The sequence below is a fragment of the Columba livia genome, chromosome 1 (genome assembly GCF_036013475.1).
Source record: "Columba livia isolate bColLiv1 breed racing homer chromosome 1, bColLiv1.pat.W.v2, whole genome shotgun sequence".
In the NCBI taxonomy this organism is placed as follows: domain Eukaryota; kingdom Metazoa; phylum Chordata; class Aves; order Columbiformes; family Columbidae; genus Columba; species Columba livia.
In genome coordinates, this window is record NC_088602.1 from 166,722,404 (window position 1) to 166,738,072 (window position 15,669).

The 15,669-nt window shown below is 43.8% G+C and overlaps 2 protein-coding genes across 9 annotated transcripts in view; one reads left to right on the forward strand and one right to left on the reverse strand.

The window, feature by feature from the left end:
• Positions 1-7,679, reverse strand: part of FGD6 (FYVE, RhoGEF and PH domain containing 6) — a 72,458-nt gene extending 64,779 nt beyond the window's left edge. Inside the window, exon 1 of the mRNA XM_065042999.1 lies at positions 7,494-7,679. Within this exon, the coding sequence (XP_064899071.1) occupies positions 7,494-7,506 (13 nt within the window). The 5' untranslated portion in view covers positions 7,507-7,679. The remainder of the gene's footprint in view (positions 1-7,493) is intronic.
• Positions 7,680-7,804: 125 nt separating this feature from the next.
• Positions 7,805-15,669, forward strand: part of VEZT (vezatin, adherens junctions transmembrane protein) — a 68,437-nt gene continuing 60,572 nt past the window's right edge. For 2 of the 8 annotated variants that reach the window (XM_065043029.1, XM_065043066.1), the window contains exon 1: positions 7,805-7,964. In XM_065043029.1, coding sequence (XP_064899101.1) covers positions 7,929-7,964 — 36 coding nt within the window. In that variant the 5' untranslated portion in view covers positions 7,805-7,928. Of the gene's footprint in view, positions 7,965-8,135; positions 11,823-15,669 lie in introns of those variants that run through there. The other 6 variants (XM_065043010.1, XM_065043019.1, XM_065043039.1 and 3 more) reach the window with 5 other exon arrangements.

A 15,669-nucleotide genomic window follows, 5' to 3' on the forward strand; every position in this document is an offset into this window, starting at 1 on the left:
TCTGATAATAAGTGCAATTCAATACCATTTCTGAAGCCTACTAGAATTTTTCAGATTACTTCAATGTTACAAAGCATTGGGACAGACAAAAGAAACAGGCGAGTTGTGTGGTATAATAAAGACACCACTATCTGCTTTAAAGTGATGGCTCATTTCATCTAGAGTAGATATGGGTCAATGTATTAACAGGCACTTTACAGTCTCGGTATCAATACAGATCTGGAGTCAACAGCTCAATCAGAAAGGAATGCGATGAAGAGCCCTTTCAAACAGAAGTATGACGTGAGAGGAAAGACTGCAGGAAGGGAATGCATACCAGTCATTTTCCTCAACAAAATATCTTTAAGTTTCTGAAAAATACAAGTGATTAGCTTCTTAGAAAAAAAAATATGGCAGCTAGGCAAGGGTAAAAGTATATTAGATTTTTATTAGAAATAGAGAATTGAAGTTCGGTTGATTATAAACTAATTCAATTCACCATGTGTGGTTAAAAAACAGTTCTACATAACATAGTGCTTTAAAAGGGACAATTTCCCATTCTGAATAGAAAGAAAACTAAGTAGGAGGCAACTGTTATATATAAAGGTGTAAGGAATGACTGGGAGTCATATGAGAATGACTTTTTGTTAAATTATAAGCATAAGCAAGCCTCTTTGATGAAAAACAATAAATATAATCAAGGAAATGTTACAGACCAAATGCATGGAGTGGCAAGTTATTTGGACGACAGGCTTTTTCCTGGCGCAAATATGGAACTGCTCACCTGAGAAAAGGGATGGTTGGTTATGCTTGAAAAGAATGTGGAAATCGTTGTAGTTATTTTGCATGAGGTCCATGCAGGTCTGCAGCTAAACTGTAAATCATCCTCCAAATTTCAAGGAGATAAGTATTAAAAGATGAAGGGAGCTGAAAACATTTCTGTACACAGCACTTGCCAGACTGCTAGTGACATGCTATGTCATTGGGGTAGTTGTGCACGCCCCCACCCTGAGATGAGGTTTGGAGCTTTCAGTAGGGCAGTTGATGTTTCTTTAGCACCTTTTGTGCCCCACACGTGGGTTGGCCCACAACGACCAACCCCAGGGCACAGTGACTCCTCATGTTCACCAGGCTGGGGAGCAGGAAGGGTGGAACCTTCAGTCAACAGACAGGGTCCTCAGCCAAGGAGGTGCCCAGGCCTAGAGAACCTGAGAAGCTTCCAGCCTATGCTTGTAATGACCACAGGCAGATCCAACCAGGCCATAAAATGTGGCTCCCACCAAAGACCCCTTTATAGTGGTCTCAGAGCAGTGGGTCTGAGAACGTGTGTGACACCATCTAAGAAGACTTCCTGGGACTGCGTGCCCTCACCTTCTCTTTGGTGAGTGATTTTCTTCTGGATATATCCTTGAGTGAGCCCTTGCCCACATCAGGCAAGCAATTATTTTCTTCTGAGTACCCTTGAGTGAAAAAGGGCCTCTTGCTTTTGCATGTGAGTGCATGCTGTAAATCTTCATTATTCTTCTGTGTACAGTAATAATACCCTCAACTGGTATCCAAATATGTGTTTTATAATGTCACTGGAGTGCTGAACAATTTTGGATAAACCCTGTTTCTAGTTGGTGTCTTTGCTAAACAGTTCTGGCTAGAATAAAGGCTGTCTGGAGCTTGTTGCCTGCCTGAATTGACTTCTGGGGTGCCTTTGTGACAGTCATCTTCTGGCATTCTCTGATGAAAACTTGGGAGGAATGCAAAAACTACAGAAGGTCTAAAAATCATGCATCAAACCCCAAGAAAGCTCATCCTGCTTAATTTAACCAAGAATTTAAGAAGTGAGATGGCAATAGTATATATACTTCTGCACATGTGAAAGATTTTTGATAACAGATGGCTCTGTAATCAGGGGGAAAAAAATAACACCATGAGATTCCATAGCTGACCACTGAAGGTTGATAAGTTCAAACTAGAAACAAAGCTTTAAAATTGTTACTAAACCCAAAGGGTGATTAACTTCAGGAACATGTGGTGGAGCCACTATCAATTAACAGTCAACCTAAACTCACTTTCTGAGATGTGTAGAGGTTTCAGAGGAAATTGTGGACTGGACCTGGGATTCTTTGGCTTGTCTTACTCAGGAGAGTAGAATAGAGAATCACTATGGTTTCCTCCGCTCCCTCCTACAATCTCACCCCATTTCTCAGAGATGATCCCTGCATCCAGACTAGCATTATTGGTTACCAGTAATAAAACCAAATGTAATAGCAGAAACACAAAGTTTTATTTGCATAAACAGATTCAATGATTAGAAGTCAGAGAAGCAGCCAGATATACTCTCTGACTTGCTTGACTAGGTAAAGGAAGAAATCCATAAATAAAGTGACTAACAAAGCTGCCAACACCAACAGGAAGCCTGCTGCTCATCTAGGAGCAGCCAACACCATGTTTAGTGCGGAAGAAAAAAAGAAACGATCAAAAATATCAATGTACCAAACACCCTTTAAAAAGGTATACGAAAAATGGCATTATTTTTCTAACAGTAAATAGCCATTAGCACCACCTATACGGTCCATGCATATGCTCTTTGTTTGACTCCAGGTCACAGCACAGAGAACAGGTATTTGTCCCTCTGGTGAATTATCTCCTCCAGGAAAAAGCAACACCCACCCATTCTCATCCTGCTGAGCTCCTCTGAGACTAACACTCATTATTCCTCCTAGACTAGAGAGCATTCCTGTCCTACCTTCAAGTTGTTTTAGAGGAGGATGAGAACACCCTGGAGCAACTTCCCAATGTTTTGTCCTCAAAGTGTCCATTTCTGTTCTTCATATGGCAAAATTTGGTGACTGAGGACCTCACTTAAAAATGTTCATGTCCTCCCCTATGCATTATCATGAATGAGCAGGAAAGCAAATAAGACAGCACATTCTTAAGCACTATTATTAAACAACTTTAAATCTTCTCCTCAAATTTTTACCTCTTTCCTGCTTAGCACAGAACAGGAAGAAAATAGATATATGAAGTTAACTGAGGGGAAAAAAAAAAAAATCAAATAGCACTACTTCTTCTGCAATAAACCCTACTATTGCTAAAGGAACATTTTCCCAGGTTATACTTATGCCCATACTTTTGAGATTATCTTAACAACTTCTGCACCAGGGAACAGCAAAAGAACAAGTTCTGATCACCTGCATCTGTCCAAGAAACAGGGACAACTGGTTCTGGACACAGTCATGCAAACATAACTTGATATTCCTTTTCTTGCAATGCTCCACATGAACAGAGTCCTCTCTCCTGGTATTCAGGGTCCCGTATGGGACTATCTCTTGCCACCCAAGAGTCGTCCCTTTGGCAGGATCCTACAACCACCCTAAAGCAATTTTCCTTTTGAAACGTAAGATTGAAAGCAGCTGGACCTAAATTTAAGATACAGGTACACAATCAAGTTACTACAGGGTAAGCCAAGTTGTGAATTTAATGAATCAGCTACTCTGTAGAAGCTGGCCATATGTATACTGTTATCTTACCGCACAGTATAAGGGGTAGTTTATTCCTTTTCACCTACAAGGTGAAATCTATTTCGCCTGTACTAAGAAAAGCGCTTCAAACAGTTTACTGGTTAGCAGTTGGCCCACTGTAAATGTACATACTGGCTTTCTCATGGCACCTTGTTTACATATGCATACTGTATTCCCCAAGTAAGGAAATCACACCTGTAGCCTATATTTGAAAATAATATGATGCCCAGAAGGTATCTACGAAGAGATCAATGTGCTCTTTCTCACATGAAGCAGCAGCTCGCTCCAATAGCCAATTTACTGTTCCTGGGACTACTTTTGGCATTGGACACTACAACTCACAGACACAAAACAAGAAAACCAATCTGGCTTTTAAAAATCGTGTAGGGAGAGAGATAATTATTGCTGTATGTTTGGGATACACTCAGAGATTATTGCGATGGTAGTTAACATACCACACAGAGAAACAGATGAAGTATTTTAAAACTCCTGTTCTCCAGCAACTTAAGTTTTAATGACACACAACAAGGCTTTTCAGTTCCATTACTTCACTTTCAGTTACAGAAAGTTTCATTAGGTAAATACCTCAGAAAAGTATTCTGAGATCATTAATTTATTTCCTGCACACGTGTATTTATTTTCTCATTATGTAGAAGTTCTGATTTTCTCAGGTGCCACAATGCTTAAAAGAAAACAAAAAAGGAATGAGTCATGACATCCCGGAAGATAACACATGTAGTTTTTAAATACAAGGGAAAATGATGGTTTCCAAGCCACTACAGTTTTAGAAAACATCCCAAATAAACAGCAAAAGGAAAACATTAATTTCAAAATCCTAGGTTGTCCAATGACTTGTTGAAATAAAACAGGAAAGCTGAGGATAACTTTAGAGTAAGGACAAGAGATGAATAAACAACCTTTTAAGATCGCATGTGGAGACAGAGCTGAGCGACTCTAATGAGACTTGACATACTAGAGGGTTAAAGGGACATTAAACCCTGTAGGCCTCATTTCTTCAATCCTTGAAAGCAATGAAGTTTGATTGGAAAAGTCATGTTGATTTTGTTTATTCTGTTCCTCTGTGATTTTTTTCCCTTTGAATGACATTTTTGACATAAAAATACACTACATATTTCTCATTGCTGTTGTCAAATCAGATTTCAAATCTGAGCTACACATTTTGCCCACATTAAATAAGCTGTATAGATTCACAAATAAGGACTGTCCCTTCAGCAATAAACAATAAATGTCAAAGTCGTAACTCTGAGGTTTTGTTTTTCCCTTTTAAAGGCAAAGCACATAGTTGAAGACAGCACGATTGTTCCAGGCAGAAAATGAGTAAATGCACATTCATCAGCATCGTATTGAAGAAATCTGCAGTACATGATAAAGCAATGAGAGAAGAATAGCTGTATGAAGGTTGAAAACAACATACAGGTTAATCACAACAAACAGAGCAATAAACTGAAAACGCACTGCATTATTTAGAAAGGCAAAAGGCAAGCTGGAGTGGAGTTAAGGCTGGGTTATCAATGCTGGACCTTTCACAAGTTCTGTCCATAGACAGAAGCTGTCTTGAGCCCTGCATATCAAGGTGAAGTCACTCTTATCTGCAAATCCTACTTAAAAATATTAAATCAATACTGATGATGCTGTACCAGGTTGCTTTGTTCTCAAAGTACATTAAAAGAAGACATAAGAGAGACACTCAAGCCCTTCAAGTTAAACTGAAGGAAGAGCAGAAGGATTTCTAGGCACTTTAAGTTCCATCTGAAGCCTTCATACAGGATAATGTTGTTATTGAAACACTGTATTACCAATCAGTTGTCAGAAAGCCAGCTTACATAGTACAAACCAGAGTAATAATTGAATTCACAACCTAAATTTCAGTGTAGGAAATAGGTATTATGGGTCACAGGACTGAAATCAAAATATATGTGTTTGTACATTTTTACTTGAGCAATAGCTTTATAAAGCTTGCCTATATATTTCAGGAGCTAAATTTTGCAGCAATATGAAATGATGGATGTTAAACCTTCAGAACCATCTTCTGGCAGTCCTCAGTCTCCTCATACCCTGTGAGCTCCTTAACTGAAATGTCAAAAACTGTCATGATACTGTCAGCAGGATCATGAATATCTGATCCTGTTTCACCTGTTCCCCATATATTTTTCTTATCCTCACATAATCCATCACAAAGAATACATTATTCATCCTCTCTTCAATATCTTTCACATACCCCTCAGTTTCCCTCTTCCTGCCCACCAAGTCTCTCTCTATGCCTTAGCTAAAATTCACATTTTCCATGAAATTGTCACACTTTCTTCTTACTGGTATTCCGCAGCATCCCTTTCTCTTTTGCCTTCTAAGCGACTTTGCTCACCAGAACCTTCCTCCTCACCTTCACTGCAACCACCACCACATAAACTAAAACAAGACTTGGTCACACAACATCAGATCTAGAAGTCCTGAAATCACCATTTAGCACTAAAATTCTGCCTAACTTTCTGAAACTTAGTACCATATTGAATTTTATTTTAACAGCCCAGCTCTAAGCTCTTGAGCACCCCCTAACATGTATCATTTATTTGCACAGCTGTTTAACTCTTAAAAGAGCAGGAGTGAATTGTACCACATAATGCAGCTGTTAAGTAGATACGATATCCCGCTTTATTACTTGTTCTTCCAGATTTAAATGCAACCAGTCCTGTCACACATATTAAAAGTGGAAATATATTAAATAGAACAGAAAGATAAATTAAATAGCTTTTTATTTTCCAGTAAATTCTGCTTAACTAAGAGAGCCCAGCTAATTAATGCTGGACTTGCTAACAATTTGATATATTTGAGAGGAAAACACTGAGAGTTAAGTTGATGTTTTTGCTTGATGTCCGTGTATTGCTTTTTCTTTAGAACACACCCCACCTCCCAAAATCCTTACAGGAAACACTTTGCTGCTTCAGGTTTACACTGTAATTAGTTGTGTTTCCATCCAATACACCAAAACTTACACATGACATCTTTTCAACGCAGAAACGACTCCTATCCTCATCTTCAAGCAGACTAAGAAAGGAATCCACTAATCTAACAGACGGGTGTACTAACAGCACAGCACACACCGTGTAGCCAAACAAACAAAAATTATGAGCAACTCCCTTAAACATGGGGAGCTCTTGTTTTAAGCCAAGAATTTGCCTCGGAGCTCTTTTAGCCATAAAACTGGCAGCGGTTAAAGAAAAGGGGGAGGAAAGGTAAAGGAAAGCACTGAAGTAGGGCAGTTCAAGCCAGCCGCTGGAAAGGCCAGAAGTGAAGGCTTCTCCGTGTCCCTGCCCCTGCGGGAGGGCTCCAGCTTGTCCGGGCTAGATCAGGGCAGGTACCCTGGAGGCAAAGCCTCAGCTCTGATAAACTTTCGCAGCTCCGCCAAGTCGGACGGATCAGTAACTCAAGTACCGCTCTTGGCTCTCCGGAAAGAAAACCGGGTCCCCGGCGGGGGCTCTCGGCAGGTTTCACCCGCCGCCAGCTCAGCCCCGCGCCGAGCGAGCGGCTCCGCCGCCGGACACGAAGCCCCGCACAGGCGAGGGCGGCGAGAGCCGCACGCCGAGAGATGACCGGAGACTCCGGCTCAGCTCCGGGCAGCACCGAGGCAGGGACGTGCCCGCACAGCCTGAAGGAGAGCGGAGCGCCCATAGCGGACCCCGGGGAAGGGGTTGACCGCCCGGGGCGAGTGGGGAACGAGGCGCCCGGCCCCACCGCGGCGCTGGGGGACAACGGGGCGCAACTGTCCGGCGCCGCCGGGACGAGGAGCGCAGCGGCGGCTCCGGCTCCCGTCCCGTCCCGTCCCGCGCCGGCACCGCACCTCCCTCATTCCCTCCCCGCGGCGCCGGGCCTCGCCAGCCGCCACAGGGTGAGGCGACGCTCCCTGTCCGCGGGGACATGCGGGCTCCCCGCCGGGCGGGCGGAAGGGACCCAACGCTCCCCAAACTTTCCCCGGGCACTCACCGGCGGAGCTCATGGTGCTCCCCACGCGCCGCGCCGTCCTCCCCCTCGTCCCTTACGCCACGGCCCCTCTAAGGGCCGCGGAGAAGGAGCCCATTGTTCCCCCGCGCCGCCACCCAGCCGCCGCAGCCGCAGCACCCCCCGCCCGTCGCCGCATAACGCCCCGCGGCTGGCGGCGGAGTGAGCGCCGGCAGCGCCCGCCACCACCGCACAGCGGCGCCCCCTGCCGGGCCCGCGTCCCGCCTCGGCTTGGCCCCGCCCCCGGCCCGCCCACCAATCGGCACCGCCCACAGGGCGCCCGGAAGCGGGCGCTCGCTGCGCCTTCTGGGGGCTGTAGTTCCCCGCCGCGCGAGGCAGGGCCGGGCGGGGAGGCGCCGCCGGCGGCGCGGCGGACTCCGTTTCCCAGAGTGCCCGCAGGGGGTGGCATGGCGGAGAAGGATGACACCGGAGTTTGACGAAGAAGTGGTGTTTGAGGTGGGCGCGGGGGCCACCTGGGGCGGGTTGGGCCCGTGTCTCTCCGCCCCTCTCCGGGGCGTTGCGCCGCAGTCCCCGGGGGCGGTGTGCGCCCGGCGGCCCGAGGTGCCCGTGGGGCGTGGGGCGTGAGGCGGGCTCGGGGCCCGGCCAGGGGCCGCGGGCAGCTGGCGGGGGAGGGCGGGAGCCGGCGGGCCCGGCAGGTCGGGGCGGCGCTCGGCGGGACGGCGCGGGGTGTCCCACGCTCCGGAGCAGCCTGGGCACCGGTGTCGCGCCGCGCCCCTCCGCGCAGGCCGAGGGCGGGAGCGTTGGCGGGAGAGGGAGCCGGGCCGGGGAAGGGTCGGCCGGGAAGGCGGGATCCTTTGTGCGGCGGCCCGCCTGGGCTGCGCGGGGGGGCTGGCCTGCCTCCGCGGTTCGGGCTGCCGACGTTGCGAGGTCGGTGAGAAAGGAGCACGGTGGGGCGGGAGGCCCGTGTCGGCGGGTGTTCGTCAGACCCGGCCTTGGGCAGCCCGCCGGGGCTGAGGAGGGGGGTACGGCCGCCGGGGTGTCTGCCAGCGGCACGTCCTCATAGCTGCTGGGGCAGGGCGGCTGTGAAGCTTCACACCTCTGTGCACCGACCGCCGAGCTGTGGGATCAGGGGCAAAGGCAGAAAACGCGATGTGTAGCTAATAAATCCTGCTTCTAAATCAGTATAATTCACGTGAAAGGTAGATCTCAGCACGCAGTCATCTGTGTAGTAAGTGCTGAAACTACCTTGTCTTCATGATCAGAGAGGTGTCACGAGGATGTAGCCAGGCTCTTCTCAGTGACAACCAACGATAAGACAAGGGGCACTGGGTACAAACTGGAACACAGGAGGTTCCGCTTACATGTGAGGGAACAGGCTGGAACAGGCTGCCCAGGGGGTTGCGGAGTCTCCTCTGGAGACATTCAAAACCCACCTGGACACCTTCCTGTGTAACCTCATCTAGGTGTTCCTGCTCCAGCAGAGGGATTGCACTAGATCATCTTTCAAGGTCCCTTCCAATCCCAAACATCCTGTGATTCTGTGGAACAGCTCTGCTGTGAGGACAGGCTGAGAGAGTTGGGGTTGTTTAGCCTGAAGAAGAGAAGGCTCCACAGAGACCTTATTGCAGCTTTTCAGTACTTAAAAGAAGCCTCTAAGAAGGATGGGGACAGACTTTTTAGAAGGGTGTGTTATGACAGGACAATGGATAATGGCTTTCAACTAGAAGAGGGGAGTTTCAGACCAGACATGAGGAAGAAATCTTTTACAATGAGGGTGGTGAAACACTGGCAGAGGTTGCCCAGAGAGGTGGTAGATGCCCCATCCCTGGAGACATCCCAGGCCAGGCTGGACGGGGCTCTGAGCAACCTGATCTAGTTGAAGATGTCCCTGCTCATTGCAGGGGGTTGGACTGGATGAGCTTTGAACGTCTTTTCCAACCCAAACTATTCTGTGTTTCTATCTTTCTAGTGTTTGCATTATTTACAGGATTTGAATGAAACTTTAAAAATTCTATTGCATGTCTTGTTAGATAATGGAGCTACAGTATAAACTTGGCCTTATCTAAAACAGTGGCTAAATATATCTGCTGTTGCAGTTCAGTAACAGAATCAGATCAGTTTGCAGTGGATAAACGTAATTGCATCTTCAGAGAGGGCACAACTATTTTTACAAGTGTGCAGAGAAAGCAGGCATAGAGAAACACTGTCTTTAACATTATTAGTTATTGTAGTAGTAATAAGGCTTATGATTTTACCAGGATGCAAAAAGCTCCCTACATAAGGAGTGGTTTTCTCAGCTGGGTACGTACGACCTGTATGCAGATGTCTTTGGTCTGTACCGCAAAGTTTTGTGTTTATCCACAACCAAACTTGAATCCTAGCAATAAAATCTGTTATTTATATTGCTGCTATGTTAAATCTTTTCCTTTAATACCATATATCCATGGTGAAAATTTATTTCACAGATGTAATGCCTGCCCTCTGCATTTCCTTCTTCAGTAAAAGTGCACAGTTCTTTAGTTCATGCAGCAGTTACTGTTTTGATTGAAAATGTTCTGCTCCGTAGGGAGTAAAAGATCTCCCAGCATGTGCATATGCACTTGGGAATGGACTTCCGTCACTAGTAAAGGCTCTTTGATACCTAATTGTATCAAGCATGTGTGTGTACACTTAAGAGTATACTGAGTGACATAGTAACATATCTTTCATATACTAGGGTACAACTATAATATCAGATAAACAACAACAGGGAAAATACCAATTTATTTGGTTGATTGATTGAGGTTGAGGTACAGAGCTGGGTGAGATACCCTCATAATAATGCATACCCTGAAATACCTATAAAAATTATCTTCAGAAGTGCTCAGCAGGGTTCATGCTATTGTAAAATGAAGGCTCCAAAGAGAATTATTAACATCCTCCACACAGATGAGCCAGAGATGGGAATTAGCAAGAAGCCAAATAGTATTTGGGTAGTTAGTGCTACAACATATTTATTTTTTAATTACTGTTTTTTTGTTGGGTTTTATGGGGGCCCCAAACTCTCCCTGTTAATTATTTGTGGTTTCTGGCAAGCAACTACATTTATCTGCACCTCAGTATGTCACTTCCTGTGTTGTTCTTCAGTGGTCACTGTTGCATGGAGGCCTTCAGCATTGAGACCTGTGAACAGCTGTTTTCTCTGTGCTGTTGGAGCCCTTGCGAGCAAGATATCGGTCAATATTTTAAACAGTAGTGGTGTGCTGACACATGCATAATCAGGAAGGAAGTGGTCCTACATGTCATCTAGGTTTTTTTGTATGGTGTTTCAGTCCTTTTCTGCACAATGATGCTAATTGGGAAATTTCATTAGCATGCTTTTTTGGTATAAAGTTAATTGAGAAAAATTCAAAAGCTTTGTCCAAAGATTCATTTTTAGGAACTCCATTAGTCACCCTCAGATCTGATAGCTTTCCATTTGGCAAAACCCACTGTTATCTCTGCCATCTGCATATTTGGTTCATTTCTTATCTTTTTCATCTTAACTGATATGGCACAGTTTCAAAAGTCCATGTAAACTTCCTGCATTTCCTTTATCTAGAAAAATTTGCTGTCTTGTCAAAGAAGGATATCAAGTGAGTTTGGCACACTCTACCTCTGGTGAACCTATGTGATATCTTCTTTGATGATAATCTGTTTTCTTCTTTGTCTTTGAATTTTTCAAGAATAATTATTCACAGCAGCATGCTGACTTTTGATCAGATTCGTAGGCCTGGCATATTCCTGATTGTTTTTTTTTTTCTCCTTGTAAATGTAGGCACTATGTTTGCTTTATTCCACTTTGGAGTTTATAGATTTATTAAAAATTCTTTCTGCTGGATCTTTGATCTCCTGTGCCCATTCTTTCAGAACACTGAAGGTGATCCAAACACTGCTCTTTGAGTGCATTTTCAGCTCATGATTTCTGCTTCCAGCTAAGTCATTTGTCCTATATTTTAATGAGCTTGTGCAGTTTTGCTTTTTACATTTGGGTAGATATTGAAGGTGTACTCACAGAATCACAGAATGGTTGAGGTAGCAAAGGATCTCTAGAGATAGCTGGTCCAGCCCCCCTGCTCAAGCAGGGTTACAGGGAGCTGGTCACCCAAAACCATCTCCAGTGGGCTTTTGAATATCTCCAAGGATGGAGACTCCACATCGTCTCTGGGCAACCTGTGCCAGTGCTTGATCACAGTAAAAACATGTTTCCTGATGTTCAGAGGGAATCTCTTGTGTTTCAGTTTGTGCTCATTGCCTCTGGTTCTGTCACTGGACACCACTGAAAAGAGTCTGGCTCCATCCTCATTGTGCTCGCCTCTGGGTATTTACATACATGTATGTATTTACATACATTGATGTGAGTATTTACATATATTGATGAGATGCCCCTGAGCCTTCTTGTCTCCAGGCTGAACAGTCCCAGTTCTCAGCCTCTCCTCACATGTGAGCTGCTCCTTCCTTCAGGTTCACCCAGGTCATTGTTGGAACCTAATCCCAGAGAGTCTTCCTGGGTCAGCTCTGTGGTTCTGGTGGAAGGATTGGAGCTGACTATTGTTATTTTCTATTTCAACGCTGTGTTGGCAGAATAAAGTTAATCCATGCAAGACTTTTCACCAGCACAAAAATTGAGATATCGACACCCACAATGTCAGACTGCCACCACCTTAGATTTTCAAGGGCTTTTTCTTACACAAAATTTGAAATATAAAGATTGGTCTGTAGAATTGTGTAAAATATAGTACTGAATTAATTTCATTGCTGTAGACATCTCTCTCAATTTTTTTAGAAATTTTAGTAAGGAAATAAAGCTTACCGCATTTGAGACATTGCTTTAATAACTCATGAGTTATTATTTTTAAAAAGGAAACAGACTGGGGATGAACGCAAAAAGGGTCAAAAATCTCGTGTTCAAATTCAGAAGTTTTGTATCTGTGTAAAATGTTGAACACAGCTCTACTGAACCTAGAATGGGAACCCACAGTCTCTGAACCAAGATTTGGAATATACAACAGGTGCTCTCATTTCATAGCCAGCCCTTGCTCAAGCAGTCATCTTCCCATAATTGGGGAAGAATATGCACAGAAAGTTAATTACCCTTTCCAGAGTTTGAAGAGACATGGTCTGGGTTCTTTGTCATCTTGCTGTAGTGAAAGAAGTTAATGTGAAAAATGAGTCCTGAAAACAGGGGAGAAGTGCTTTACCAGCAACATGCCATACTGAGAGAGAAAGGAGGCACCAGGGCTCAGCAGAGCTGGCAACTACATGGCACTGGGTGTTAAAGAGGTTCCTTGTCACTCAGTTGCCCATAGCAGAGGGTCAGGCATGGATTCAAAAAAATTCTTCTAAAATCGATAATTTTATTCCCTAACAGTGGGTCTGGCCCGTTTTGGGAGGAAGTAGAAGTGGTGCAGTCTGTTTAGGAGGGATGTGGGACAAAAGTGCTTAGGAAATGCTGGGCAACGTCATAATGCATTCAAATGTCAGGTTCAGAAAGAAAACTCTTGCTGCATATTTAGGCAGTGAGCCAAGATGCTGCTTGGTGCTGAGGGATATGAAGGATGCCTACATATAATATTCTGATATACAGATTCCTGTAAGATTTCAGAGAGATTCCAGCAAGAGGCAACACCATTTCCCAGCATAATACAGCTATATACAGAACAGCCTTTAGCTGATGTGTTCTCTGCACTCCTACAATAGTAAAACATGTCTAAAATACAGTATTTTTTGCTTAGAATACTGGTGTGTCGCTAAATTGAGATGTTCAAATCCTCATCTGAACCCTTTTAAACCAAATGTAGCTTTTATCAAAACACTCAGTGACGTTTATTTTCAGAAATGCTTTCTCCGCCCAAATTGAGCTGTTCTAAAATTATTTTGTTTAAAAAATGAAACAATAACAAATGAAAACCACAGGAAACTTAACCTCAGAAACTTTTTGTTGTGACAAAACTTTTAAGTCACACTCGTTCTAAAACCTGACAACAGTAAGACTTGCAAAATAACATGATTTTTGTCAAACATCAGGATTATAAAAGTTGTATTCTAAAAAATAATGTCTCAAACATTATAAATTAGGAAAAAGAAGCAGCTGAAGAAGAACATTCACACAACAGAAGAACATTTACACAACTTCAATGGTAGTGTCAGTAGTACTCCTTCAACAGAATTTTTCTCACCAAATACCGGGTGGACTAAAGATGTAGTACTCTCGTTTTATGCACAGGCACGAAATAAAGCCAGTTTTAGATACACAGCTCTGTGTATTTAAAGTTTACTTTTCATTGTGATGAGCTGGTTCTGAGCCTGTGCTTTGTCTGCCTGAAGTGTGGGCTGTTGCCAAGAGAGCTGTTTGGGCTTCACCCCTCTTGTCCAGCATATTCCCATCCTCTTCTTTCTGCTGGCACCTGGATTTCTGGGTGATCCTTTATTCAGGAGGCTGATTAGACTATAAACTAACCTGGCTAAGAAAGAAAAAAAGTATGGATTCTTTTTTTTATTATTATTTTTTTTTTTACATTAGATCAGTCACTTGTTCCTTCTCAGCAATTGTCTGTATAAATATTACCATCAGTGTTCTGAAATGGTACTACAGCCTTCATCTGCACCTGCTGGTAATGGCAGATTAAATTGACCATGTAACTGCAGCCTGGGGAGATGTCTCTGCTGCAAATTGCAGTGTACTGTACCGGCACCTAGACTAGCGATGGACACACTTTTTTGATATTTTCCTTCTCAGCAGTCTGATAAGAGGAAGGAAAGGACAGGCTGTACTCTTCATCGCGTGACTGTGAGGCAGGTGATACCAGAGAGAAAATAAATTGCGAGCTTAAAACTGTGTAAAGAACAGTCTGGTTGTTACGGAGGCCAAGTAAACTCATCAGGCATTTTTGGATAACGGTAACGTTGTATCCGAACAAGTATGGGCCATATAGTGTGTGAACCCACATTGCCTTTCTTATTTTTAATAGAAAATTTGAAGACAAAAATACATGATGATCCATAGTAAATTTTGAGACCTGTTGGTCCAAAATTTTTTCAGTCCTCTGTATTAATTACTCTGGGATCATGTTTACAGGAGGGTTAATACTGTAGTACTGCTCTCACAACTTCAAGTCATGAATCGGCCTCCTTGAGACGCCTGAATTAAAAAAAATGCCTCACTATACTTTTCTTTTAGTCTTTATAATGTGACTGTCTCTTTTGTTTCTTGGATGCTCTTCAGTAAAGATGTTTGCTTATGGCGTGTTGTCATTAGGAGTCATAATTAACATAATTTATAGTGAATAAACAAGTTGGTTCTTTGGAGCTGGTATTTTAAAGAGGTTTCCAAGATGATTCAGAAATACTCCACTAGTTTACCAGTCAGACACATTAATTTCATTAATTTGATTTTGAATGTAAGCAAAGGGTATAATCTGTGAGTTGTTAGTAACTGATATAAACTATAGCAGTTTTCCTGTGTCAGTTCAGGCCGGTGACCTGCATGATTGGTGACTTCCCACCCCAAGCCACAGATATGGAGCCTGGCTGGCCTGTTACCCTGCCCTCCAGGGAAGGTAGCATTTACCACTTTTACTTTCAGTTTTTCAGGTATTTTTCATCTTTGTCCTTGTCAGAAAGGTCCTGCTCAGCTTTTTACCTGTAATTGCAGGTCCACTTTTGAACAGGCAAATAATCCAGGGATCCCATTGCAGGTGGGTTTCAGGGCTTTATCTAGTGTGTAGTATTTCTTTCTAAGACTTTTCCAACCACCTGCTGAAAATGCAAAGAAAAGAGGTTTCCCCTGTCACAGATCCAGTGATACAGAACTACACACAGGCTATAAAACTTTCCTAACTCTTCGGGACACTTGAGTACATGCAGAATTAGATATATATTGTGTATCAGAAAATATCCAGGAACAGTAATAGATTATTGGCTTCAAAGTAGTTTTTGGAGCCTTCTTCTAAATCAGATGATCTCCAGTAGTTCTGGAGAAGCCAAGGACTGTGCTCCTGTGGCAGTGAAAGCAGAATAGGAAATTTAAATTACTCTTTTGCTGCCTTGAAGTCATTGTCTAAGATTAGCCCTGTCAGCGCCTGGCTCTCTGTCCGTCGAAGCACAGAAGGAGGTGCAGCCAGGGGAATATCACCAAGGCTTTTAAATACTGTTGCTTGGAAAGTCTTATTAATGGCTGTGT